The following is a 26,623-nucleotide window of genomic DNA, read 5'->3' as shown; positions in this document are numbered from 1 at the left end:
TGAACGTTTATCTCGAATTACTAATCTCTCGGTCTCTGTTCCGAGCTTCCGAATAGAAAAAAGAACTGAACAATATAAATTTGTTCCACCTTTTAATCCATACTTCTTTATTTAATTATGACTTACGAAATGAACGGAGAAACTTTAAACGATAAAATGGCAGAGGATCAAGATAATCTCACGTCAAAAGTGGGTTATTTGGAATTTTCGTAAATTTAAAAAAATGGCTGTAGTATTTGTGTATTTGAAATTGAGTGAATTTACAGGAAACGTTGACGAAGCGATTGCAAATGAAATCCGAAGAACTTATGTCTTTACATCGAGAATTAGTTCAATGTAGATTGCAAAGAGATCAGTTTAAATTAATGACAGAGCAAATGCAAGAAAGATTTATACAGTTGAAGAAGCAAATAAATGATATACAGGAATCAAAAGGGTAAGGTGTTATTCTGTTACCATTCAAATTACATAGACACATTTGCTATTATAAATTTTAATTTCTAGATGTTACAGTCTAGAGGACTACTTTAAGACCTTGGATTTACTAACAGAGACACAGGAACAAAATAAATGTCTCAGGCTACAAGTGGAAACACTGAGACAAAATTTAGGAGATGCTCAAGGGGATGTTAAAGCACTTCGGGCAAATGGCAATCGAATTTGTTCAGAATCACAAGCTCAATGTGCTCCTGCTGTTCATCAAAGAGAAGAGATGATAGAACAGTTAGAGAAATTGAACATTAAGGTGATTTTGATTAATCTGAGCACAGTAAATTTTATAATTTAACTAGTTTTCATGAAGTTATTCTTTGCCCCCAGTGTACCCAATTGCAAACAGACTTACAGACAGTTTTAGATGAAAAGCATGAACTGGAAATGGAAAGAGATGCTTTCAAATGCAAAGCACATCGTTTGAACCATGAATTATCAAAAGCATTAAATGCATCTAAACCAGTGGATCTAGATTCCCTTATCAATGAGAATAGGTAAAGAGCAGGATACTTTATTGGTAATATTCTTGTGTAAGAATAGATTTAAAATTAGTATTGTAACCCATTAGGTATCTTCAAGACAGATTGCAGCAGTTACTGGAGGAAAAGGAGCTAGCAAGGCAATCTCTTTCAAAATACAAAGTAACAATACATAATACATATGATGTTCTAGGTATATTGGTTAATTATAATATATTATTATACTAGATGAGAAAAAATAATGTTTTTAGAGTATGCTGGATAGCAAAAGAGTGAAAGGGTCTATAAAACTAGGTGCAAATACTGCAGCTGGCACAATTATGACCCATAAACAAGGTATGTTAGTACATTTCTGATATTCCTGTGATATTGCTTTGTTAAACAAAAATGTGTCTATCTATTCTTTAGTAGAACAGTTGTTGCATCATGATTCTCATATACCACCTCAAAAATCTGCAGCGGCGATGTCTGACTTGCGTTGTTTGTGCATAGCCTTACTGGAAGCACTAAACGATAAAACATTAGCTTTAGTACATCAAAAGAAAGCAAACAAGTCAGTACACCTTAACTTTTTTCGTATTTAAACGTCGTATATGTATTTCATTGTGTATATTGATTATAGAATATTGGCATTAAGAATATGCGAATTGGACAGCGCAGTAGAATCGCCGACAATGAAATTATTGGAAGGATACACAAGCTCAAACGTCGATGCAAGGTGTAAGTAAAGGCACCCTGTAATTGTACTTTTTCATGTAATACATTTATTATCGTACTTTTAGTGGGCGAGAAAGATTGTACCGAGTTGGTACAAACGCCTGGCTCTAGCGTAGACAACGTTGAAGGATGTAATGTCGTAACGTGCGATGTCAATACGACAGATGACGTTTCCTCTTCGAAAAGTCAAGTTATGCAACAATTACATACCATACAAATGAGTCTTCCAAAAAATCTGGGAGTTTTAGTCCAAAAAGCAATAAACAATTTAAAGGAAAGCGACAAAGAAAAAACCTAAATTTAACCGAATGCAGAAATATTTAAAATCGATACATTATCTAGTCACACTCGGTTTTCTCATGTCTCGGGCAAACAAAATCGATTTTTCCTCCCTCCCCTTAGAATTTAAGATTTTAAAACTACCCTTTTAAAATAGTAGTTTTCATCTGAACTAGGATTATCTCAATGTGTTAACGTTATGTATTAATAATGTAAAAATAAAGATTTGTAGTAAGACTTGTAGTATAATCCGTTTTATTCCGTCGAAGTGCTGCCGTTTCGTCAATCGTTAAAAAACTCTCAAATATTGACCATTTTAAAGACATATCGTATTACGATCGGCGAACAAAGTATTTTATTACGCTGCATGGTAACGTTTACAGTGTAATAGTCTAGAAAAAATAGTTTTTGAACATCGAGGAACGGCAGTATCAAAACAAATGCGTCCATAAGTAATACTTATCTCGCGCATAAACTCGTGTCTCCATAGTAAACGGGTTGGCAATAGAACGACCGTACAAGATGCCGTCGTTCACGTAAATACTTTTTGTGGAGGACCCAATTCAGTTGGTTTAACCAGGAATCAAACGTAACACCTTCTAAATATTGCATCGACGATATCATGTTCTTCCGATTATTTATTATATTATTCAATCTTCTGGAAAGTTTGAAATGATTTTGTCTTTTTTCTTTTCGATATGTATTTGTTTCTTGTATCTCGGTAGGAAATCGTATGAAATTAATTTAGAATGTGTTACCGTGTTATCAAGGTCGTTTTTCTATCGTTATTCAATTTCGCGTCTTTCTGTTCTTCTAACGCGGCGACGGTAGGTTTGACAGTAGATTCAATAGGTTCGACAGTAACGTTTGTTGGTTTAATTGTATCGAGATATTTCTTTGATAGTTTTTGATTTCGCTGATATTTCTGTTGCTGCCTTTTACGCGCTTGTTCCTTGATACGAAGATAGTGAAATATCCACACATCTCTAGAAAATTTTATTAATTACAACGCATACCTGCAGAGCGATTTTTCTTCGTTCCATATTCTCCAGATTTGCAAGTAGCTGTTGTTGCTTTTCGTATTGTTGCTTTTTAAGTGTTTGTCGATACTGTATGGTTTTCTTTTCTTTCCAAGCTTCGAAGGATATTAGTTTTTTGATTCGTTGCTCCCTCGATGGCCTAAAATAATCGATCCATGTCAAGTAAATACAATACTCGTTCATTTTTCAACGATGCAACAACCTGTTGTCAGGGCAGTGTACACGGGTTTCCTTGAAGGCATTGTCAGTCTTGTTTCTTGATTGGTTAGGACGGCTGAACGAGTTATTCCAAATTTCAATAACTCTTGTATCGTTTTCATGGTCGACAGTTTGATTCAATTGCTGGAAAAATACCTAGATCTATATGTATATTTCGCGAATATTAACGCGAACGATATGGAGATAATCGAGATGTTTTACTTCGACGGAATTGTTCGAAACTACATCGATTTTTTCGTCGATCGAATCAACCTTGATGATGTTCAAAGATTGTTTATCTATTAAAGAATTATTTGTCTCGATTTTGTTTCTCGTTGAGTCAATATTTGTTGAAGATCGACTTCCTTGATATTTGTATTTGTACCGTCGCGATCTACGATGTGCAATAGTTGCCGATATATTCTGAAAATAAGCGATGAAAATCCCAAGGCTTATAAGGCACCCTCCTACATTGTAGAAGCAATACAATACGAACGAACTTGTTCGTTATTTTCCAGCGGTTGTATTTCGTTCTGGCACTGCGTATCTTTTGAGTTGGACAATTTTTTAAAATACCATTCCTCGTAGATCATTCGATGAAACTTGATCACTTGCTCTACATTCGAATGCGAACGTATAATTTAAAAATCGATAGTGTATAACATTATTCGCTAGACTAACCGTTATCTTCTAGCGCCTCGTGTACCATTTGCTTTACGACATTTTCTAAATTTTGGACCGAAACACTTTGAGTTTTCATCTTCGAAACATCGAAACCTTTTGAATCGATCGTTTCGTTGGCCAAGGACCAAACTGGACAATTTGTCTACACGTTCAGCATAAGAAAATTTAACGTCACATATTGTGACACGCGGTGTCATAATTTTGATAAGTAGAAGACGAATGGATTAACGAATGAATCGAATGAATGAACTGATAGCTAGATTATTCGAGTCGAAACAGTCGACGTACAGATCGATTAATTGCGATCGCATTTGCGTTATAATTGGTATGTATATGTATATTATAGATAGGTAGGTAACAGAGTCGAGCAAATTTTATTCATATAAATCCATTTGTAAACGGATTTTTTAAACCTGCATCCAGGCAAGCGAAACTGTTGAAAAAAATTAGTTTACAAGTTAATCTAAAATTCTTATTCGCTATTTGTGAATAAAATTTGCCCAACCCTGATAAGTAGATATACATATCTTGCATGTAAGTAACAAAAATTAATTTATTAATATTGTATATCAAATATGATGCCATTTTCATTTGCGTAGAAAGGGTAATATTATATTTATGTTTCGAATTTTTTGTAACCCAGATGCGTGTATACGCGTATTATTGCTAATTCCGAATATGTAGGCATGTACACAAATATATATAATATGAAATATAAATAACAATCCTTGGCACACATATTTACAAATGTAACAAGCGAGCTGTCTAACACGCTGTAATAACACCCTCGAGTTAGAGTTTTTATCTGGTTCAAAATGCCCCTGCATTCGTCGGACGGTGGTTAAAAAGAATAAACGAAACGAACAATAAAATTACCACAGAAAACGACATAAGGTAAAAGTATCTATCGTTAACATTTCCAGGAAAAAAGAGCGAAAACAGTCTCTACGATCATATTTATGACATAGTTGTAATACTTTTTTTATGGAGAATAACCAGATAATTCGTGTTCATTTAAAAAAAAAATCATTACACTATCTTGTGACGCCATCGAAATCATTCATCTTTTTCCTGTAACATCTTTCTCTAACTTCGATTAAAACAAATTATTTGGAAAATCTGTGGGACATCGTTGCTTTATCAAGGAGAATATGAAGGTAAGATACTGTTGGAAAGTAGGGTGTCCACTGACGCGTTTCGCGATCACTTTAAATTACTTTTTATCCAATCGGTGTATTCGGTGACGCGCGTATAAACTCCCGGATATCCTGGCTCTCCGCACTTATTTCCAAAGGAAACTATACCAATCTGAATCCATCGGCTATCGGCCCTGAGCATCAACGGCCCACCGGAATCACCTTGGCAAGCGTCTTTACCGCCTTGACTGTAACCGGCGCACAGAAAGTTACTCGTTATTGGCTGAAAGTAAGCCGCGTTGCAATCTTCGTTTCTCCACACCGGAAGCACCGCTTGTCGTTGCACGGTACTCTCCTTGCCTCCTATCGAAGGATACGATTTATTTGAGCGTATACACAACATTCTGTCGCAATAATAAATTACCAATAAGTACAATATCAAGTCTTTATACAAGTAATTCTCAGGGTGTCTTATAATTTGGTCCATTAGCGTAGCCTTGTTGTGGTGTATAAATATGAAGAGTGTCGTTCCATCACGAATACTTATAGGATCTTAAAATAACTTCAATTAATACTCGCGCACTTACCATAATAAGTGGTGCCCCATCCAACTACGGTGGGCCTGGCACCTGCGAATCTCTCGTTTCGGTAACGCGATTGCGGCATGCAAATGGGTATCACGTATGGCGATTTCCTGACTGGCCTGGTCAGCTCGAGGACCGCGATGTCATTGTAAAATCCAACCCGCGAGAATTTCGGATGCGCGTGAATTTGCTTGACCGTGTAGGTCTCAGGGGCAGACGGTTCGTCGTCCCTCTCGAGATCTATGTCTCCCAGTCTCACGGTGAATTGTCTCGCTGCGAATCTGCGCAAACGTTGAAAACCACTCTGTCTGCTTTCGAGCTGGTAGCCGGAAGAAATTTACGGTAATTATGTACCGTGTCGACGACCTCATCGATTTCAACGACCTTGAAGTACGTCGAAAGAGTGGAAGGAGGAGACCATTACGGCCAACGAGTATGCAGATTTTACATTTTTATTGATATCAAACTAATTTATAGTTCAAGGCAGTTGAAATCGACACGGTATATAATTTACCAAAATTTACTTACGAACGAGCAACTTACGGCCGTTGTCGCTGATCACGCGTGCAGTGAGCCGCGGTAAGAATGTGTCGCGGACCGATCAAGGAACCGCCGCACCAGAACTCCGTGCGTTTGGAGCCGTGGAGAAATATCGCTGCCATCCAAGGCCAACGTCCTGGTAGAGCTTCCTCGCCTCCGACCACACGATACTTACCCGAGTTTCTCACTCCGCACTCTGAGGAATGTAATACATGTCGTGCGTCATTAATTTCGCCAACAATTACCCGGTGGATAATTCCACGCTATACCACGCAAAATCGGGCAACCTTTTGGAGTAACATTTTATAGTTGGTTAAAGAATTGAAGATCTTTGTGCCTGAATTATTAAACTGTTACTCTAAAAAATCCCAGCTGAAAATTTCGCCGTCTACTGCTATCATTTACGCGGAGTTTGCTTTTACCCTCATCGTCCTGAATGAAATTATTGTCGATGGTGCCGATGGTTGGCTCGGTGAACCCGTTCGACTCGTTGGACGACAGATCTGGCACTGGAACACTCGGAGGACCTATCGTCGTCGTGGACGCAACGGGGAACAGTGGAATTGGCCGAGGTGTCTGCGGCTTTGTTGGACGGATCGGTGGTCTCGGGGAGTGTACTCCAGACACGATTCCAGTGGCTGGAATTATGCCAGGTGCAATGCTGAAAAATGTTCGTGTTAATAGATACATGTAGAAGTAGATTATTGAAAAATCTCATCCTTGGAATAGGGCCTGACAATGGTTACCTCGCGGTGTCAGGTTTGTCGGTCAACGGACAGCAGACTCCAGGTACGAATAAACTTTTGAAACATAACGATTGTCTGAGTTTGGTCAGATCCAGAAGAAGCTGAGGGCAATTGCTTAGGTCTTGACACTTCCCAGGAGCACCATCAGCCGTGGTACAGCCGGATGACACCGGCGAGGGTTCCTTTTCTCGATCGACGATGACTTCAGCGGTAGACTGAGTCGGAGTCGGAGCCAAAGAAGAACGATCCGGGTTGGATGCAGCATTAGGTGTAGCTCTCAAAGGCAGAGTAACTCCGCGTACCAACGGTGCTATACTGTCGGTTACGTTGCGTCCTGGAAATACGAAAACACATAATGAGTACAAAAATAAAATAGAAGAGACGATGCTAGTAGAGGAGACATCACCCAAGTTGTACCTAGAATGTTCTTAGAGATTGTATATATTGCCGATGGCAATTCTTTCGGAGGGTAGTTCGAGTTCTCCACGCCCCTGGTCATATTGACGATGTAACTGCCAACAGTGTTTAAAGCGCCCAAAGTCTCGCTGATCGCGATCAACGGGTCCGGTTCGACTCGTTGCTCCACTTTCGCTAGCTTCACGTAAGAAGGTCGTATTTGCGTGTCCCTTCGAAAGATTCCGGTGGCTGATCTTCGCGGTCCGTCAGCAAACACGGGCCACGCTTCCGTTTCGGACCATCCACGAATCGGTGCCACGAAACCTGGAGAGCTTGTCATTCCATATCTCGTTGCTGCAAATCAACACCACGAACGCATACGTAACGTGATCGTTACATACACGCGAACATAAGTATGTATTCAAAATGGACAAATATACCAACGCCTTCGGGATCGTTAATTAATCGTTGCATAAGCATTATAACAAATGGCAAAACAAGTCGATCTATTGTTAACGACTACGAACGAAAGATATCGATGCCCGTTTTTCTTCTCAACGCGCCGTAGTTTTCGTACGGTATCGTTGCATAGCTTCGGCTGTACGCTAACTGTAAAAACAACTTGATACTATCGCAAATACGCTGGACTCGTTGCCGTTTAGTTTGTGCATCCAACCACAATCTAATAATCGGAAGTCAAAGAGAGTCTACATATTTGGGTCAGTATGTACGAGTTCTTTTAGAAGCCAGCGTTACTTTCGATTATAGAAACATATCGTCGCATTCCCCTTACTTACGGTAGCGATAGCGCGTAACTTGGTCGGTGTAAGACCAGCAACTCGTCAACAGGCTCCATATCATGTACAGTTCTGTAACATTCGTACAGTGCATCAAATATATTTTTTATCTATATCGAGAACAATGAGAATTATCCCGACAAATATCAAATATGTATCGTATAAAATCAGAGTAAGACATACAGCGTGATCGGTTATTAAAAACAACAGCATCTTTAGTCATTGTCTATCGACTCGTTACCTCTTACGCCACACGCTTGTTATTTTGTCATCGATGATATCCTCTCTGAATTTTTGTAGTACTGATTTAATATTTACAATAAATTCATTTGTTTAAGAGCTGAACAAATTTCTTTGCATACTTACTTTGTAATATACCGAGTTAGTATGAATTAGCGCCTCGAGTCAAGACGCCCTCTAGCTATGTCGCAAGAATTCGCGGGAACGACCTACCGATAACGTTTGACGCACTACGTCATGATTCCTACCAAACAGCATCCAACACTCTTTTAAAGCATACACGGCAATCATTATGCAATATTGCCAACAGTTTACGGTGGAGAAGGTAGCTTTCGAATCTTCTGAGAAACGATCGACGATGACGTCGTTCGGAAGAACGCAAACTCGAAAGTTTTGCGAATCGCCACGTGGTGGTTGGCAAACTCAACCTTACGAACGCGATTCACGGCAGTCTGCTCCTGTACCGACCTATTAACACGATTTCCCGAGTTTTACTCGTAAGCCTGAGCAAAATTGATATGAAAAGCGTCTTGGAAGCGTACGAGAAGGTAGCTCGATTCTTCGTGAAATTGAATTGGAAGTGTAACGGAGCCGCGAGTGAAATTTCTCGCATTTCACGTATCTACCGATGTTGAGTATGTTGAGTCGTGCACGTTGATCTTTCTACGAATCAAATATCCTCGAACTATTTGGGAGACGTACTTTGTAGTCTACGTTATTTTTGGCTTTCTGGAAAAAGTATATACGAATTAACTGTTTGCACCCTTCCTAAGTGATCACGCCGCCTACTTAAGAAAACACTACCACGAACGCCGAAGCTGTACAGGCTAACCTTAATATATTTGGACACGATCGGTATGCGTAGGCGTGGAACGATCTCGATCTTGTAAATCCGGATGTTTGCAAACACGTGTCTGAAATCGTATTGTTTCGAGTTACGAGCAACAATGATTGTTGAAACGTGACAATCGTTATTCGAAAGCAACGTACGCAATAACTTTCCTCTCGTTGCTTTTGGCTCGCGATGTATACGTATCATCATCACGTGGAATAGGTGCGATTTTTTCTTTTCTTTCGACGTAGACACTATGTCGAAACATTAACATTAAATATACTTTGTCCAATGAGATGAGACAATAAACAAAAGTAAAAGACAACAAAAATAAGTACGACGAAGATTTTACTGTTTTGGTCGGGTGAACGACGTATTAAAAGAAATCGTAATTTTCAGCTCAAAGTACCAAACTGGCCCCTTAGGGGGAAAACAAAGCGACGCAAATTGGGAGGAAGGGAGACGAAGGAGGGGACGTGTCGGGTTCGAAATAACGTGGCCCGCCGTTGAAGGAGGCCTTTTCGGAATAAGTTAATGTACACGGACTTCATCGACGGTGAAAGTTGCTCGACGAGAAAGCGCGCCTTTCTTCCGTTCACTGATTCATCGCCGATACTTGCTCGACCGTACCGCGGTGAGAAATGAGCTGAAGATTGTTTGTCTTTCGGTCGTTCGAGGAACGAGAGGATCGTTCCGATTCCAAGGGAGATAATTGCAATTGTATGCCACTCGACGGGGGAATTCGATCGTAAACACGCGAGAATGAATTTCTCCGTCGAACGTTATACGCCTCTCCAGAAAACGATGGATCATCGTCTTCTTGGAAAAAACCTCACAGCTCTGGGATTAGGAAGATTTCGATGAATTTAACTCGTCTCATTCTTGGAATCCAATATACTCGTCAGACACTTTTTCAACGTTTATTTTTTAATAGTTTGTCGCACTTTCATACTCAATCTTAGCGCTTCGACTTAGGTAAGCGCCCACGTGATCGCGCGAACGTCATTTAGCCCGCATCGTGCGGGTCCAATGTCATTTGCAATCTCTCTGTTCGGATTGATAACGTAATAGTCTTGTGTCAGCGACAACCGACCATCGAAATAAATACATTGATATTTTTATTAATGGGCACGATTTGTTCAAACGTCCCAACTTAAAGTCAAGGTTGGCGGTGAAGCATGTTCGAAGCCAGAAGTACGTTTGAAATTTTCCGCGCGCAAAGACAATTGTTTGAATTCGAATTTAGTCAAACGAAAGCGCTCTTGGATCGTACATTTTCACGTGATCGATACGTTAATTAGATTAGGTACGGTTTCGTTCAAATCATCGGTGACAAATCACTTACCGAAAAAAACAATGGACGGCGACATCCTGCTGACCGAGTAAAAAAGTCAACGATTCCTTTGCACAGACATTCCAGGTGCTTCTGCTGCCACCACACCTGATACCCGCGACGAGATACGCGGCGAACTATTTCAATAGACTTGTCGCGTCCGCGAGAGTACCGACGAATTGTCCATCGTCTATTGAGCCTCGACAGGGAGATAGAGATAGGGAAACGGATAGAGGGAGAAAGAGGGACGAGCGGTGAGGTTGGCGTGTAGGAGCGGGGCAGAAGCAGGAGAGGGAACCGATGAAAAAAATTCAAGCAAAGGAAGCGTCCGAATCGTGCAATAGTGGTTGCACAGGGCAAACCTCGGTCGCGCGATGACTGTCCGTGAAAAGACCTCGACACACTTTGCTTTCGACGGACTTGTTTGTTCCCTCACTCTCTCCGCTTCTCTTTTCCTTCTCACCTTTCTTCCTCTGACTGGCGCCATCCCTGACTATGCTCGACCAAGGGAAAGTGTTCCCTACCATCGGATACACTCTTTTTCTTCCACTTTTCGATCATTTGTCGCGCAACAACGCACTCACACACGGTGCTTCATTCACTCGCTGTTCAGTTTACATTTGTATATACAGGATGTGCAAAAGTTGCGAGAAAATTTGGGAAAATTCTCAATGATTTGGGAATCTCCTCTTACAAAACGTTTCAATTTTTAAATACAAACACTGTCGTTCGACGTTTATTTATTCGAGCAAGCATGCTTGTTGTCTCAGATTTGCCAATTTCTTTGCTTCAACCGTTAAAACCAGGGAATCACAGTTACATTTAAAAGTTATTACATTAAGAATTCTTTGCAATGGGTTGTGAATAAAATAGACAAATCTATCGACGTCATAAAGACATGGAATCTCTTTACAATTTTGGACTGTATTAATCTCATATTATTATCTTTCAAAGATATAGGGGGCATCAATATTAAATACCGATTGGAAAAAATCAATGGTCTGTCTCTTAATGAGATGTTGAGACGATCTTGAGTCTTTTAATAATACTAATAGATAACAAGATATTTTAGATAATAATTCTCATTGACTCAACCTGTATAGTTGATCTACTGTTTAGACACATTTAACACATTTGTCTTCTTGTTCTTAATTCCATTCAGATGCAAATCTCGACGAGGAAACATGTCAAAGATTGACGAGTACTGCGTATCCAAAGTTTATATCATCAATTTTAGCATACCCTAAACACCCTGTATATATTTTTGTTTCGCGTAGTTTGGCCAGGTCTTTAGTAAAGGATTTCGAAACGTTCTATTATGCCATAAATTTACTTATGCTGTAATAATCGTCGCTACACTGAAACGTGGTACGTGTGCTTCACGTATGAACGTAAATTTCCTCGTCATTAGATATACAATTCTTATGGAATTCAATATACAAATTCAGTCATATCCTTGCAGAATATGTACGTGTTTCTATAAAGAATCGGTTAAAGGTACGCGTTATAACTGCGAGTGACTCTATACGATACCTTAATGTCCTACAAGAATATGTCCATCGATGTAAACGAATGCGCGTTATTATCGTTCAGAATAAATTGCAGTTAACGATTCATATAACGCATCGTACAAATCTAATTCGTTTCGTCGAGCAGGTAAAACGAAACGAATAAAATGTTCTCCCGCGTCGAGCGTTCCTCTATAGGATCTCTAACCACACGATCGTATCTATTAACAACTGTACAAACATCAATTACAGTTCGGTAATGCATATACCGTGCGTTGTACGCGTTGCATGTATTTCGCAAGTTGGGTGCGCATGGAAAACCAATAAATACGTGCTGTTTAAACGCGTCTCACGGTGGACGTTTCCGAAAGTCTTTAATACCACTGTCGAACTGTGCTCGTAAAAAAAGAAATCAAGAGGGCGAAATGCCGTTTCGATCCGTTCGAATTGTCTTATCCTGAAAATTCAACGTTTTCGTGTGCCCTCGCGATCGCTACGATTACGCGAGAGATACGCGCGACGATTAAAAATCTATTCGGTATAAACTTAAAATGCAACGAATAATAGGGAGACCGAAAAACGACTTCTAGCACGTGCACGCATGTGCACAAGATCTCTGGATTAAAAAACTGTTCGCTTCTCGTAAATTCAAGTTTTCAAACGTCGCGTGTAACTGTTACAACCGAGATTGCGCGTACGATAAACTGCTGTGGATAGTTTAAATTTGATTTATCAAGAATGTAGGTAGTAATTCGGCGTGTGTGTGTGCCTGTGCACACGCACACGCCTTAAAACGTAGTATCATTGAATTCGCTGTTATTTGTCACAGTAATCTGTATCGGAGCGACAAGATCAATATTTTCTCATGCTTGGCATCGACGATTTGTATGGATCGAAGCGATCGTACGATGGCGTTGTTCCAGGTGCTGTCAATCCCATAGACTGAATAGGACCGCTTTGGTACGTCGGTGGTACTGGATGACGTAAGGTATTTCCCATGCTGCTCGAATTACTCCATCTGAAATTAATAACAATTTTTAAATAATTTTTTGTTCTGCTATCCATTTAAGATAACGCAAGTAACAATATATACAACACTAATTTATTTAATCAATATTAACGTTTCGATCATCTGATATTAAGACAATCCCATCAGATCCCATTCTATTCTGATGGAAAAATACTCACGACCCTTGTGGTGTCCATTAAACAGTGGTAACTTGAATTTTGTCAACCAATGATGCACCCAAAGGAGGTGCAAAGAAGTAATTGCACCTCCTGCCACAAATATCCATTTTTTAATCATTAAAATTTGTTTATACGTAACAAAACAAAACAGTATATCTATATCTTTGCTTTGTAAAATGTCGGAAACTATTGATCGAAGCTCATTTTGATCAATTTTGTTAGTGCAACAGTTACGATTTATTGGAAAAAAGTTGCAATATCAATAACTTTCTAAATTTTTAGAAATTCTTGAATATACGTTTAAATATTAGTAATGACAGTGACTATGATATATCTAAATTTCATCAAAATCGTAAGTTACGTCTAAATTGCCGATATTATTGATAAAATGTAATGGCGTACTGAGTGTATACGAGTATACAGTGCTAGACGAAAGTATTGGCACAGCATACTTTTTAGGATACAAATGCTTATAACTACGAAAAAAATTTAACTACAAAGTTCGTTTTTCCATAAACCTTTATTGTACACATCCCAATTTATTATACAAGGACCAGTAACATAAATAAAGTGGTACAAAAATAATAACAAAAATATGTTTTCTAAGCACTTTCTAGACGGACAAAAGTATTGGCACACAGCACAAAGTACATTATATCGATACTTCATTGGAAAGATGTCTAATTATCATATTAAGATTGATAATCGTATTTTATGTTATTCGATCATTCAAATAATCAACGAAACGTGAATATTTTCGGGAAATGAAAGAAATAACGATCGAGGGTAAAAGATAATATTAAACTTACATAAACTTAATGAATCAGTCAAATGTAAAATCAGATAGCGGAGAAAAGTTGTTTTACTGTACAGAGTATTTAAATTAGTTCAAAATTGTACCAAGAATACTCTTAGATGTTGAATACTCAGTTCGTATGGTACCAAAGGGAGCCATATTTAAATAAGATAATTTAAAAGGAAAATGATCTTGAACTTTAAGAAAAGATATTATTTTCTGATGAACACAAATTTAATATTATAAATTACATGGTAGAATGCTGATCTGCAGCAAACTTAATACTGAAAAGGATGCATGTAACTTACAAGTTATGATATAGCACCAGAGGTGACGCGGTAATATGGTATGACTACTTCTGGATTCTGAGAACTCGTATTTATCGACGATATAATTGTTAAATAAATATACTTGTATATGTCAGAAGAAGATTATTCAAAAGACAGGAAAAACTAATCTTTCCAATGGATTTTTCTTAACAAAATAATGATCATAGTTATATGGCATGTATTGTTTCTTAATTGTCCACACTTCGGAAGTCCCACTGTAAAGCTCGGACATGAATTCAATAAATTATGTTTGACACGAACTGGAAAAACAAATCAGTAAAGTTTCCAAAAGAAGACTAGCGACAAAACTAAAAATTCATACATGATTATGTAAAGATATTACTAGCTGGGTGTGCCATAGCTTTTGTCCATCTAAATAATGCTTAGAAAATGTATTTTAATTATTAATTTTATATCATTGTATTTATAATATTAATTCTTGTTACACGATAAAATAGGATATGTAAAATAAACGTTTATAGAAAAATAAACTCTGTACTATAATTCTTTTCGTAATTATAAGCATTTATATCCTAGAAACTTTAGTATGCCAATACTTTCGTCCAGCACTGTATAGAAATATGTCGGTTACAAGTGATCATCATTATAATAATGGCACTTGGTAATATTAAGATCAAGTTTATTGTTTACACACCATGTTGAAAGTGTATCAAAATCAGTTCAAGTAATTAACTTGCTCGATGTTGTTTAACTTTAAAAAATAGTTTAAGATCATCCGCATGAAGTAGGTACTTAACATTGGCTAGATTATCAATAAGATCATTGATACAAATTATAAAAAAAGCAATGGCTCTAAATACGAGTCTCGAGGAACACCAGATACTGCTTCAATTTTTTTAAATAAATTATTTTTAACACTTGCAACCTGGAATCTATCGAAAAGGTAATCACTTAACCAAACTAAAAGATTTCCACGAAAGCCAAAATTAAAATTATTTGGAATGAAGCGTGTACCAACCATTTATTGTTATTGAACATTTTCGACCCACTGTTCGTGGTCTTTGTTAATTGGCTTTCATGTAAAACTATCGCATTTCAAACGAAAATTCCAATCAAATATTCTATCTTTTATTACTTTGAACAAAACTAAAATGAAAACTGACAAATATGTTATAAGTACAAAATAATAATGAAAAAAGTATAAAAAAAATTCAGCCGTTTCAAATATTCTAGTTTCTTATTTTCAGTCTTTTTTTTTTTTGTTTTTTACTATTAACAGAAAACCTTTTATCAGGTGTTTTTAATACTAATAAAATACTATGGGAAGCATTTTTTTATTCCACTATATAATATGCTCCTTTTTTCTTCTGAGACCTCGCGGACGCTCACCAACACGTTGGCGGACCCCCAAGGGTTCGCGGACTATAGTTTGAGAAATACTGGTCTAGATGATAATATAGAAAATTAACAGCATCGTAAATATTTAGCGCAGAAGTAAGTAATGTTTTCATTTATTCGTTTGGGTATGTTTTTCTTATGCCTTCCGTTAGAAGAGGTTGCCGAAGAAAAGTAAAAAAGACGTATCTTACGTACCTGTTTACATTTTCTGAGGACCTGGAACTCCAGCTGGATGGTTCGTTTCGAGGGTCTCGAGTTCCGCTACTCGGTACGGAATTAAATGATTTTGTAGACGGTGGTCCAGAATGCCAGCTACTAGTAGTTCTGTTGCTCTCCACGTAGCGACTGTCACCTATAGTTTTTGAAGATTACGGAACACGTTACTCCAGAACAAAACGAATGGATAAAAAGTCGTTCAATCAATCAGTACACTTCACGCCTCTACGTCACGACACTACTGCGCTCCTCCACTGTACACCCGAAGGGAAACCCCTACCAGTATACCCATCCCTTCCCGAAACTACGTGATGCGCGAAGAAGGTGCGTATAAAGCTATTATACCATCAACTGCCTGAGCAATCGGCAGCACTAATTTTATGTGTACCTCTCCTTCTCTTCTATTTCCCCCGGGTGTACATTAGTAAGAGTATTTAAAAGAAAAATTAAACGAATTAACTAAGAAAATTTGATAGTCGATGCAGTGAATTTGTAAGTAATAAATACTTACGTGGTGTACTGGAACCTGTAGGTTTGAAACTTTCGCTGTAACGCGTATGACTGTCCCTGGAGCTCCTATGCGTTTCCGGTTCAGAACGTCGAACTTCGCGCTCGCGAGTGTAAGTGGTCGTACTTGGTCGTTCATACCTGCTGAAAAATTTCGTCGACGATCTTTTGATCATATTCGATGAAATCAATCGTTTGCCAATTTTCTAACGTTTAATTGATTTGTAATTTACCTTTCCTTCACTTGTCGAGGATCGATGGATGACGCTGTCGTGCTAAGCGTCTCTCGGCGTACTATAACTTCCCTTCCGCGGGAAACTTCGGAAAAACTTTCCGGGCGACTACTTCGCGAAGTAAAGTCACTGCTGCGTTTAAATTCCTTCTTTAGTCCGATATCTTGGGCAGATCTGTAACACATCGAAAGTGTAATTACCTCTGGGATTTGTACGATTAATGCCCAACATCGGAATAAAACTATCTAGACGGCATTCTTACCTACTAGACTCGTATCGCGCAGGCGGCGATGCATCCAATCGTCTATCAGAGACACGATCCAATATTTCACCACGTCGATCACTTACTCGCTCCGGAGAGTGTCTTCGACTGTGTTCTGTCGTCATACGCTTTCTGTCCGGTTCCACGTATAAGTCTCTCGGATCCCTTCTGTCGCTAGAAGATCGTTTTATAGACGGTGGCGGCGGAGCCCGCCTACTCTCCTCGAGCCGCATCTGTTGCCTTTTCAGTTCCAACCTTTCTCGTTCCAGCTTCTCCCTTTCGACCTTCTGACGTTCCCGTTCGAGACGAAGTAATTCTGCCTTCTCCTGTTCGATCCTTTCTCTCTCCCTCCGTAACTTTTCCCGTTCCCTTTCCAAACGTGCGGCCTCTTCCCTCTGTTTGCGATCTATTTCCCTCTGTCGCTCCATATCTTCTCGCCTTCTTCGTTCTTCCTCGCGAAGTATTCTCTCTCTTTCGCGTAATCTTTGCCTCTCCCGTTCCTCCTGAAAATATGCCCGACTTCGTAATCGTTCTCCTTGTTTTTCACGGATGGATCATGGAAAAGTCCAGTTTTACCCTGATCTTAGCGAATGTGAGGACATCGTCGCGCCTGCGCCGTTCACGGCTACGGGATCGTGTATGAGATCGATGGTGATCCCAGGAACGGATTTTCTTCTCGTCGCCGCCGCGCTTTCCTTTCTCGCCCTCTGGCTTTTTGCTGGTCGACTTGGTTGATCGGGAATCAGATTCCTTGGAAACTTCGTCTTTCTTCTCCAGCACCTCTGCTTTCTTGTTCTCAGCGCCCTCGCTTTTCTCGTCCGATTTTTTCGCTGTCGCACATTTAGACGGTTCTTTTACAATAACAATGTAAGTTGTTTGGTATAAAATAATTATTCGACAAAAATGTCATTCCAAGGATTTCGTTCTTTCTTCTTGAAGATTCAACCAATTTATTGTTTGGTCTTCTTCGGCAATGAAACAACGAGTTAGTCTAAAATATGAGTAACAATATGTTGAAGCATGGGTGACAAGTTGAAGAAATTAGTATAGTTCTAATTTCATTTGTTATAACCTAATCCAGTCTAAAAAAATAAATTTGTTGAAACGTTTTGAAAAGAACGAAGTGCTTGGAACATCCCTGTCGAATAATTAAATTTTATTTAAAAATATATCGATACCGTTTCTTGCGTAAATAAATTCGTACAATAATAACTTACTTGTTTCCAACCCTTTATCTTCGATTTCCTTTTTCGGTTCTTTCTCCTTTCGATCGCTTACATCGTGATTATCCTTTATCTTGTCTTTCTCCTCCTTCTTCTCGGATTTTCCATTCGTAGTGTCCCGTTTACGCATATGACTTTGCTGAGTGTCGCCTTTCGCCTTTAAACAAGAATGGACACCTCGAGAGAGAATGCATACGGAATGCCCATAATAATGGGAACGTTATCCTTTTTGTCATGCCTACCTTTTCTACGGATATTACGCGTCCATGAAGTTCCGTTCTATGTAAATGCTGTATACATTTCGCAGCATCCTCGCTTGTGGACATAGTAACGTATCCGTAGCATCTTGCACCGGGCGTTCTTGCATTCGTAACCACTTTGGCACCTATCACTTTCCCGTATTTCGAGAATATTTGTTTCAGATCAGTCGCACGAGTACTCGAAGACAACCCAGATACCCATAAATTTCTGCTGCTCGCATTAACAGGACTAACTTGTGAAGCCTTTTTGTCTGCGGTAACAAAATAGGAGTATGGAAGAAAATAGTATTGTACACGCAATTAAACATGCAACTGTAATAAGGAAAACAAAGATTCATATAATCGTTTGAATAGTTCAAGTAATTACCTTTATCTTCTCTTTTTTGACTTTTGTTACTAGACTCCACACTGAAAATAATTATTGTTTTTATTACATTTACAAATCGTTTCAAAAATTCTTATTATGTACAAAAGGTAATCTTTTAAAAACTATGACTTTCTGAGGCTTAATAAGTACCTCTGTAACTATGTTAAGCATATAAATTTGGCTAGCAACTTTTTCGTTTTCAGTAATCATAATAATATTAACAGTAACAATAGTAACAGCAGTAGCAGCAGCAGCAGCAGTGGTAGTAATTAATAGTAATAATAATAATAGTAATAAACACGATCGTTTGCATTCTGGCGTTCACTTGTACATCGTTGTTACACAATAGTGTTACCAGTTTACTTAATTTACTATTATGCATGTTTTCACTGTGGTCTGCATCCAGTTTTCATCACTTGTGTGTAAAAAGTATGTCCGTGTGGGAACGTTTGGATTGCGTATCCCTCGACACAAGTTTTCCAGAAAGGGAGCATCACCTCTTCGCTGTTCTTCCGGGAGGGCACTTCTTGTAAAGTTGGAACAAGTATCGACACATACGCGAGATATAGAGTAGCAGTATCTCCGACGAACAATAAGATTGCTTCTTGTCGCGTTAGGGCTTAAACGCAGTCTGCCGAGTATATAATTTACCTCAAGATACTAATAGTCTTGCTATCATGCTCGATGAGACTGCTGTTTGTTTTACAAACGAATATCTTCGTCAGATAGAGAAGGCAGCGCACGAAACTGTTTCATGGGTAATCGTAGAACGTGTAACACCTTTGAAAAATGTTCGTTTACGAATAGGAGCGGTATAAGACTCGGTTTGACTTAAGTTTGCTAGCCAATTTCTCGATTTCTTAACATACTTTCCAGAGTTAAGAATTACAGCCTACACGTACGAGCGGAAAGAAACTTCGTATGCGATTGAAAAAAATGGAATAAAGTAATCTTGCGTGCGACTTTGACGAATAATTTCATCTTGGTAATCCATCGTCCGACAGTATTTTTTTTTTATCCTGATGGTATTTGTATGCGGCAGAAGAGAGCATCGCTAGCATAGAGCTGTGTGACATTTCGTTGTCGTACCCACTGTGAACCGTTTAGCAATGAGAGACCAACCTCTTGCTTCCGTCTCCACCGTCCTGCTTGTTCTTCGTCCCGACGTTTGCACCTGACGTCGTCCCTTCCTTGCTGTTGGCACCGGCTTCTGCTCTACTGCTCCCTTTAGACTCTCCCTTCTTGTTTTCTTCCACTTTCTTCTTCTCTCCTCCATCTGCAGAGACAATCAAGGTAGCATAGTCACTTTCTGCGAGGCCAGATTTCTTCTCCCTCCCTAACACTCCTGCTTAGTGGCCTGTATTTCCTGCATGGAACTTTTCCGAGCCACTAACAGACTGTGCAGTGAATTATGATGAAGATCGCATGATCGCAATATCACAAATTCGCTCTTCAATGGTACGTTCCATAGCGACCCTACTTTATTTTTTTTTTTTTCTCTCTATTATGACTGAAAGTTACCTTTGTACCTTTGCACACCAGATTCTGAATCGAAGCCTGAATCAAAAGAAACTAGTGGAAGGAGGGACGAAGCTGCCAGTTGGACAGTGGTGCGGTGCAGTGGAGGAAGAGGTAGCGAGAGAAGATGAAGAGTAGGAGAAGGAAGACACATACACGATATTATGTCAACAATTATGAATTTTGCTATAGCAAAATTCCAGCGTGGGAAAAATTTGTCAAAATATATGCTGCTGTTTTTTAAGTCCATGGATTCACATGGTTCGAAGATATCAATTTCTCCGGTGTAGCGAACAACGTCGCATCATTAACTGTATACGGGGTAGATTCGTGGCTTGACATACACTTGAGTCTTCTTGTATCCAGATAATTTGGAGGCAGTACGATCCAACGATGCTCTATGCGGTTAGGTAGAATTAATGTAACTGTATATCAAACTCTAGCGTTAACTAACTTATAGACTAGCGCTTATGGGATAGACTTTTTTTTTTTGATAGAACATGGTTGACAACGACAGCGCAAGGACGACGACGGCTCTACGTTTCATTCTAGGTGAAACCTCGTCGACCGTCGTGCCATTGATAGCTTGTAGACAAATCATTGCATGCCATGTCCGTGTGACAAGCGGTTGCATCACATCCTGTATGCGTACTTGTTCGGACATGCAGAGCTCGGAGAACGGACGTAAGATGAAGCACGACGTACAACTTTGTAGGCTGATTCGGCACGGTTGTAGTTCTGGATAGATGAGGTGTATCACACGCAGAGAAACGAGTCCCTTGGTCTTGATGCCGTAGATTTAAGTAACTTACTCGTGACCATAAATAAAAGTACTGCTATGTCTATTCCTTGAAATCTTACATCTAAATACAATATGCGATTTAATACGTCATAAAACTTACCCTTGTGTCTGTCGTGAGACTCTGTCTGTAATGTAATAAAAATATTCCATCAATAAGATCCACATCCTACGAGTCAGCGTTTCTCAAACTGGGGACCGCGAGCTCTCGGGGAAGGAAGGAACAATATAGTATATCGTGGAATGAAGTATTTTTGATTTTTTAACTTCCGTTGGTGGGGGAAAAAACTGACAATTTCGTACATAATGTGAATACTACATCTTGCTTAATTTCTGAGACCCATCATCATCCATTTTATTTAGGTTCGAACAGCTGTTTTTATAATTTTATCAACAGTATTTTTTACTAATTATATTTATCACTTTTCATTCTACTTCTGTGAAAATTAATAAAAGCTAGTAAATTTGATTCGATTTCTTGTTTGTAATGCAATTGTTTTATCTGAAAGTCAAGTAATAAGGATTTTTTAAATACGATACATTAAAGAAAAATATATATTCTCATAGGGCGCAGGGCGGAAGACGAAGTTCGAGAAACACTGCTATAACGTTTATGACACAATTTAAATAACTTCCTTACCTCCTCAGCAAGGAGATTTTCTTCATCTTCCCCAATAGTTAGATTAATTGAATCTTCGTTATCGATGCCATTAGCTTCAACTGTTGAAGCTGAACTAGTAGAGGTTTGATTTGCCACAATTGCAGCTTCAGGCTCTACTTTCTTTTCAATTGGCTGTGTACTTTCGATTGTGATTTTAGTCAAGTGAACTTTAGGTTCTTGCTTGCACTCTATTTCTTTGCTAGTATTATTTTGAACTTCACTTTGAGGTTCCTAAAAATAATCCTTCTTTCAGTTTATGCTTATAAAATTTATATATCTGGATATGCTCCAACCATATTTTCTATAATTCATATAAACTTATTATTTGTATCTACCTCTATTTTAGGTGCCATTTCCTTTTCTATTACAGGCTTTGTCTCTATTTTTGGCTTTGTTTCATTATCATCTGGACCCTCTGTAACTTCTTCTTTCAGACTTTCCAATGTTTCAGGTGATTCTTCTTGATTTATTACACCAGTTACTAAAATTAAAATCAAGCACAATTGAATTCTATGATCTCAAATATTGTATACCTTTTAACAAATGCATTACTTGAAATAACCTACCACTATTCTTTCTTGGACTAACTTTGCATACTCCACCACATGGTATAATCAGATATTCGTCAGGATTTTCCCCTTCGTCAGATATAGACTTTGCATATAAGAATACAAATTGAATTACCATAATCGTGAACAAATAGAACGTTTAAATAAAATAATAAAATTATTAAATTATAAACTATAATTGTATCAGTCCGATATAAATAAATAGGCAAGGTTGCTTAAAATTTAATGGTTACAAGATAAAAATGAATATCGTACAAGCTCGTTGAAAAGTAATTCATTTCTATTGTACACGGTAACTACACCAGTAATAAATTAACAGCGAAATCAATAGGGTTAAAATGGCGACAAAACAGCGATCGGCATATTATTGAAAGCTTTCGAAACAATACTTGAAACAGTGAGAAAATTTACTTTGGAGAGACGTTCGAGGAGTGCCGCTTTATTGCCAGTCTTATCTAGTCCGCGTCGTTCGAGTTCTGTTTTCAAATCTATAACTCGAAGTTCGGTCAGCTTTTTTCCTTCGACATCGGCCATTATTCTTGTGCAAAAAGTGTCCGACACAAGGCACGCTTATGCTACAAATTGTATCACTCCCGCACACACGAGATTGGAAATTAATCCTCGTGCATATACTCGATATAATAATAGAATCACGATACGGAGAAAGAAAAGTTGAAAAACCTCCCGAAATAACGAAGGCAAACACACTACGACGCACTTCGAAACAAACTATCCATTGCCGTCGCCATTCAACGGAAATGACCGGAAGTAATTCCCACACCAAATGTACAGAATCGCCAAACCTAAAAAATTAAAAATACGACACATTAGAAAATTACTAGGATAACTTCCGTCGTTCTAAAGTCATTGATCCTTGATTCGACAACATTTTGAAAATTACAGAAAATTTAAAGTATTGAAAATAAAGCAATAACATAGGAAAACAAAATTTTTTTTCTAAATTCAAGTACAGGATGTATCGAGCATAACATCATATAATAATATAATTATTTTCTAAGTAAAAGCTGTTGCGTTGCAATTTTGATAAAGAAGAATGCAACGACAAATAAAATTTATGTAGCAATGTTTACATATAAAAACCAAATAGATATTTAACGTTGTACCAAGATCTTATAGTTTCTTTTGCTTTTTACGCTTTTGAGTCATTCCTCGTTAGTTTCGTTATCTATAACCGAAGGCGGTAATGTTGACGCATTGATGTGTTCTCTCAATTGACAACGTTGTTTGACAAGACACGCCTAAGAATTTATTGTCGTTAATAATATTCTTTGAAATTAGTTTATCGATATGCCTGTAAGTACTAGTTTCCGTATATATTTAACTTGTAGTAAAATGGTTTATTCTATTAGGGCGTTATCCTAACCTCGTTAAAATGTCAAAATTTGCCAATTTATTACAAACAAAATTGAGTAAAACGTGTTTAAGTACGATAATGCTACTTGCGTGGCACTTTTTGCATTGTTTGATATTTTATTGCAGGCATATCACTCTAGTTCTGTAGGAAATAATGGAAACATCGGTAATATGGCGCTTCTACCTATTAGAACAAATGTCAGAGGTCCTGCACCTCCTTTCAGTAGCAAAGACCAAGATATAATTGACGAAGCGTTATACTTCTTCAAGGCAAATGTATTCTTTAGAACATATGAAATTAAGGTAATTTCAATGTGTATATCATTGTTGAAAAAAATACTTATCGTATTATAATTTTCTAGAGTGAAGCTGATAGAGTTTTAATTTATATTACATTGTATATAACCGAATGTTTAAAAAGACTACAAAAGTGTGCAACACAAGCGCAAGCAACGAACGAAATGTATTCTCTCGCCAAATCGAAGTTCGATATACCCGGCGATCCTGGATTTCCTTTGAATTCTGTATATGCCAAACCATCTAATCCCATAGAAGCTGGTAAATTACATATTCACCTTAGTCATGGGAAAAATTATTACAGATTGTTTTTGCAGATACTATGAGACAGTATCTACAACAAGTAAGGCAAGAAACCGGAAACAGACTCGTAGAGAAGGTATACGGAGAGGATGGAAAGCCAAGTAAATGGTGGCTCTGTTTCGCGAAAAAGAAGTTTATGGATATTTCTTTATCTGGTCCTGGACAATAAAATACGTTTTTTAATTTCACATTCGAATGTATGCGTTGGTAATTACAGAAATCAATTATGCAAAATACATGAGTTTTGACTTCCCACAAATCATAATTAGAAAATTTTAAACTTTGAATAGTAATTACACATATCGTGCAATTGCATTTATATTTACATTTGTTTGATTTGTTAAAAAATGTACAACAGTACAAGCGGTTCTTAAGGAAAAGATTTTTATTTCGCACAGGATATACCATAATATCGATACAACAAGTTCGTATATTATATCAATAGAATGATGTATCTTGTTCGTGTGTGACTTTAAATTATAAACATTCAAATAACTTATCGCTTTCTGCGAAGCGATAATGAGTTTCGTCTCAGCCATGCTGCACGACGCGAACCGCCGATAGTCTGTGAGAAACGATGTCCTTTACCCAATCCACGTGAGCTCCTGCCGGCCGATGTCTTTCCGCGAAGTTCACGGTGTTTGTGTACGGCATTGCAAACCCAATTAATCTTTGGATCATTACGAATTTCCTGAAATGCAAGTAATCGCGAGCTACAATGACGTATTCGACGGAGTCGGGCTACGTATCTTTTACTACTTCGCGCGATTCAGACATCCAAGGAAGATAAAATATCATCAGTTTTCAACATTACACATAATGGTATCATCATTTTGTACAAACACACACTTGGAAATAATTTATATGATAAAAATTAGTGGGAATCATGTAAATTACCTTGTGCGCGGGATCAACCAATATAACTTCGTAATACATATATGTAGAGTCCTGAGCTACCCAGTAACTGTTCAGCACTCTTAGACCACCACAGCGACGGCCAACACGTTCCTTGAAATAAAAAAATTGTTAAATATTTCAGCTAACCATTTAAGAAAGAAGAAACCATTATACACTTTATGAGATAATGTTTTGTACATATAACATACTCACTTCGGCAACAGACTGCAACTTCCTGGTTGGCTTTAGTTGATTGACACCATGGCTTTTTGGTTTTCCATATGTTGCACCTTTGGGGACAGGACGTTTGCGACCACCTCTCCTCACACGGATTCTGAATATGATAAAACCTGCGTATTGAAAAGAAAATTTCCGATCTATCTTTTGCATTTATTGAAATTTAAATTGCTTAAATCGAATGAGAAAAGGTATCAGCGTGTACAATATTATATCAACCCTGTTAAAGTCAAAGTGGTGCATGTACGTATCATCATGTAAATTTTCCACATTTTGTAATATTACTGTGATCTTAACCGAAAACTAATTAATAAACTCGCGTACGTTTACATGTAGTATTATGAATAGATATTCCCCGTACCTTGTTTAGCTTTGTAACCTAAACGGCGAGCTTTATCTGGTCTGGAAGGCCTGGGGGCACGATGCATTTTGGTCAACTGACGATATTGCCAGCATCTGACGCGAAGTAAAAAGCGGAGCACATCGCTCTGCTTTTTACGGTACAACTCTTGCATATACTTATATGCACCCATTGTGTAGCCCTGAAAGAAAAAGAAACAAATCGTTGAAAATATACCTACGTTATTCCATGATGTAAAATAATCGCGAAAAACGTTACAGAATTAAACTTGATTGAAATAACGATGAATTATGACCAAAATCGATGGGAAGCTTTACACCACCGATGTATAAAGATCACGAAAGCGAAATGTGTATAAACATGTGAAAGTGTGTACTGAGGTTAACTTATACAAAATAGTAAAATAGAATATTCCCGATTGAATAATATTGAAAAATCATAAGAACATTTTGTACGAGCGAGCCTGGTACTGAATCTCCTCTGCACGCGGTCCAGAAATAAACGTGGATGCTCAGGATATAATTCGATTTCCAACACGTATCACTCACCCTTCGCGATTGGAACAGAAGGAAAGAGCTTCGTTCTTAAGCACGTCTACGTATTAAACCATTGCATGGTAGTACTAAAGATGGCGGACTCGCCATCTGTAAATATCGACTGTAAGGACACCTGTAGGCCACTAAGCGCGTTAAACTCGAGATAAAAATTCGATAGAAGTAAACGTTACATCGTATCACACCACATCTACATACGTATAATTTCATGGCTGACGCGCGAATCGATTTCAAATTTGAATTGGAAACGATCGTGGTGATTTAATGAACAGAATTTGAAATTTGTACAGATTATCAAATCGTATTGTGAGT

The 26,623-nt window shown here is 38.1% G+C and overlaps 6 protein-coding genes and 1 long non-coding RNA gene across 18 annotated transcripts; 3 read left to right on the top strand and 4 right to left on the bottom strand.

The window, feature by feature from the left end:
* Positions 1–56: 56 nt before the first annotated feature.
* On the top strand, positions 57–2,154 carry LOC143345534 (coiled-coil domain-containing protein 149-like). Of its 2 annotated transcripts, none has more exons than XM_076772776.1 (9): positions 57–189; positions 267–436; positions 505–745; positions 820–986; positions 1,061–1,133; positions 1,223–1,307; positions 1,383–1,524; positions 1,594–1,691; positions 1,754–2,154. In XM_076772776.1, exons 1-9 carry the CDS (start codon positions 118–120, stop codon positions 1,984–1,986), a joined length of 1,281 nt encoding a protein of 426 aa, XP_076628891.1. In that variant the 5' UTR covers positions 57–117; the 3' UTR covers positions 1,987–2,154. The 2 variants fall into 2 exon arrangements, with proteins under 2 accessions (XP_076628891.1, XP_076628890.1); XM_076772775.1 differs by having other exon boundaries at positions 1,380–1,524.
* Positions 2,155–2,721: 567 nt separating this feature from the next.
* On the bottom strand, positions 2,722–3,914 carry LOC143345698 (uncharacterized). Its single transcript, XM_076773070.1, has 6 exons — positions 3,887–3,914; positions 3,706–3,821; positions 3,428–3,628; positions 3,210–3,349; positions 2,984–3,146; positions 2,722–2,919 (listed from the first exon to the last, which is right to left on the bottom strand). The coding sequence occupies exons 1-6, from the start codon at positions 3,912–3,914 to the stop codon at positions 2,722–2,724; spliced, it is 846 nt and encodes a 281-aa protein (XP_076629185.1).
* A 510-nt stretch (positions 3,915–4,424) lies between these two features.
* Positions 4,425–11,488, bottom strand: LOC143345532 (proclotting enzyme). Of its 4 annotated transcripts, none has more exons than XM_076772765.1 (8): positions 10,506–11,488; positions 8,089–8,160; positions 7,313–7,645; positions 6,896–7,229; positions 6,572–6,810; positions 6,153–6,345; positions 5,613–5,890; positions 4,425–5,388 (listed from the first exon to the last, which is right to left on the bottom strand). In XM_076772765.1, the coding sequence occupies exons 1-8, from the start codon at positions 10,528–10,530 to the stop codon at positions 5,093–5,095; spliced, it is 1,770 nt and encodes a 589-aa protein (XP_076628880.1). In that variant the 5' UTR covers positions 10,531–11,488; the 3' UTR covers positions 4,425–5,092. The 4 variants fall into 4 exon arrangements, with proteins under 4 accessions (XP_076628880.1, XP_076628883.1, XP_076628881.1 ...); XM_076772768.1 differs by lacking the exon at positions 10,506–11,488 and adding an exon at positions 9,161–9,292; XM_076772766.1 differs by lacking the exon at positions 10,506–11,488 and adding an exon at positions 8,330–9,154.
* Positions 9,276–10,285, top strand: LOC143345537 (uncharacterized). Its single transcript, XR_013080279.1, has 2 exons — positions 9,276–9,382; positions 9,560–10,285. It is a non-coding gene; the product is annotated as an uncharacterized LOC143345537 (long non-coding RNA).
* Positions 11,489–11,728: 240 nt separating the features above from the next.
* Positions 11,729–23,061, bottom strand: LOC143345528 (uncharacterized). 6 transcript variants are annotated; one of them, XM_076772753.1, is made up of 15 exons: positions 22,700–23,060; positions 22,286–22,373; positions 22,055–22,200; positions 21,699–21,950; positions 21,162–21,186; positions 19,864–20,017; positions 18,742–18,782; positions 18,357–18,625; positions 18,109–18,271; positions 17,468–17,742; positions 16,892–17,394; positions 16,630–16,803; positions 16,401–16,537; positions 15,869–16,025; positions 11,729–13,019 (listed from the first exon to the last, which is right to left on the bottom strand). In XM_076772753.1, exons 1-15 carry the CDS (start codon positions 22,820–22,822, stop codon positions 12,854–12,856), a joined length of 2,673 nt encoding a protein of 890 aa, XP_076628868.1. In that variant the 5' UTR covers positions 22,823–23,060; the 3' UTR covers positions 11,729–12,853. The 6 variants fall into 6 exon arrangements, with proteins under 6 accessions (XP_076628868.1, XP_076628865.1, XP_076628867.1 ...); XM_076772750.1 differs by having other exon boundaries at positions 11,730–13,019; positions 16,401–16,561; XM_076772752.1 differs by having other exon boundaries at positions 11,734–13,019; positions 16,401–16,540.
* A 385-nt stretch (positions 23,062–23,446) lies between these two features.
* Positions 23,447–24,595, top strand: Arpc3a (Actin-related protein 2/3 complex, subunit 3A). Its single transcript, XM_076772644.1, has 4 exons — positions 23,447–23,602; positions 23,789–23,965; positions 24,025–24,220; positions 24,277–24,595. The coding sequence occupies exons 1-4, from the start codon at positions 23,597–23,599 to the stop codon at positions 24,429–24,431; spliced, it is 534 nt and encodes a 177-aa protein (XP_076628759.1). The 5' UTR covers positions 23,447–23,596; the 3' UTR covers positions 24,432–24,595.
* A 34-nt stretch (positions 24,596–24,629) lies between these two features.
* On the bottom strand, positions 24,630–26,427 carry Rpl15 (ribosomal protein L15). Of its 3 annotated transcripts, none has more exons than XM_076772643.1 (5): positions 26,306–26,427; positions 25,758–25,938; positions 25,373–25,509; positions 25,160–25,270; positions 24,630–24,953 (listed from the first exon to the last, which is right to left on the bottom strand). In XM_076772643.1, exons 2-5 carry the CDS (start codon positions 25,927–25,929, stop codon positions 24,759–24,761), a joined length of 615 nt encoding a protein of 204 aa, XP_076628758.1. In that variant the 5' UTR covers positions 25,930–25,938; positions 26,306–26,427; the 3' UTR covers positions 24,630–24,758. The 3 variants fall into 3 exon arrangements, with proteins under 3 accessions (XP_076628758.1, XP_076628756.1, XP_076628755.1); XM_076772641.1 differs by having other exon boundaries at positions 26,213–26,325; XM_076772640.1 differs by having other exon boundaries at positions 26,204–26,319.
* Between the last annotated feature and the right edge of the window lie 196 nt (positions 26,428–26,623).

This window comes from Colletes latitarsis, chromosome 9, assembly GCF_051014445.1.
Source record: "Colletes latitarsis isolate SP2378_abdomen chromosome 9, iyColLati1, whole genome shotgun sequence".
NCBI classification, from domain to species: domain Eukaryota; kingdom Metazoa; phylum Arthropoda; class Insecta; order Hymenoptera; family Colletidae; genus Colletes; species Colletes latitarsis.
The sequence above is the reverse complement of the archived record's forward strand: the minus strand, read 5'-3'. Positions and strand labels throughout refer to the sequence as shown.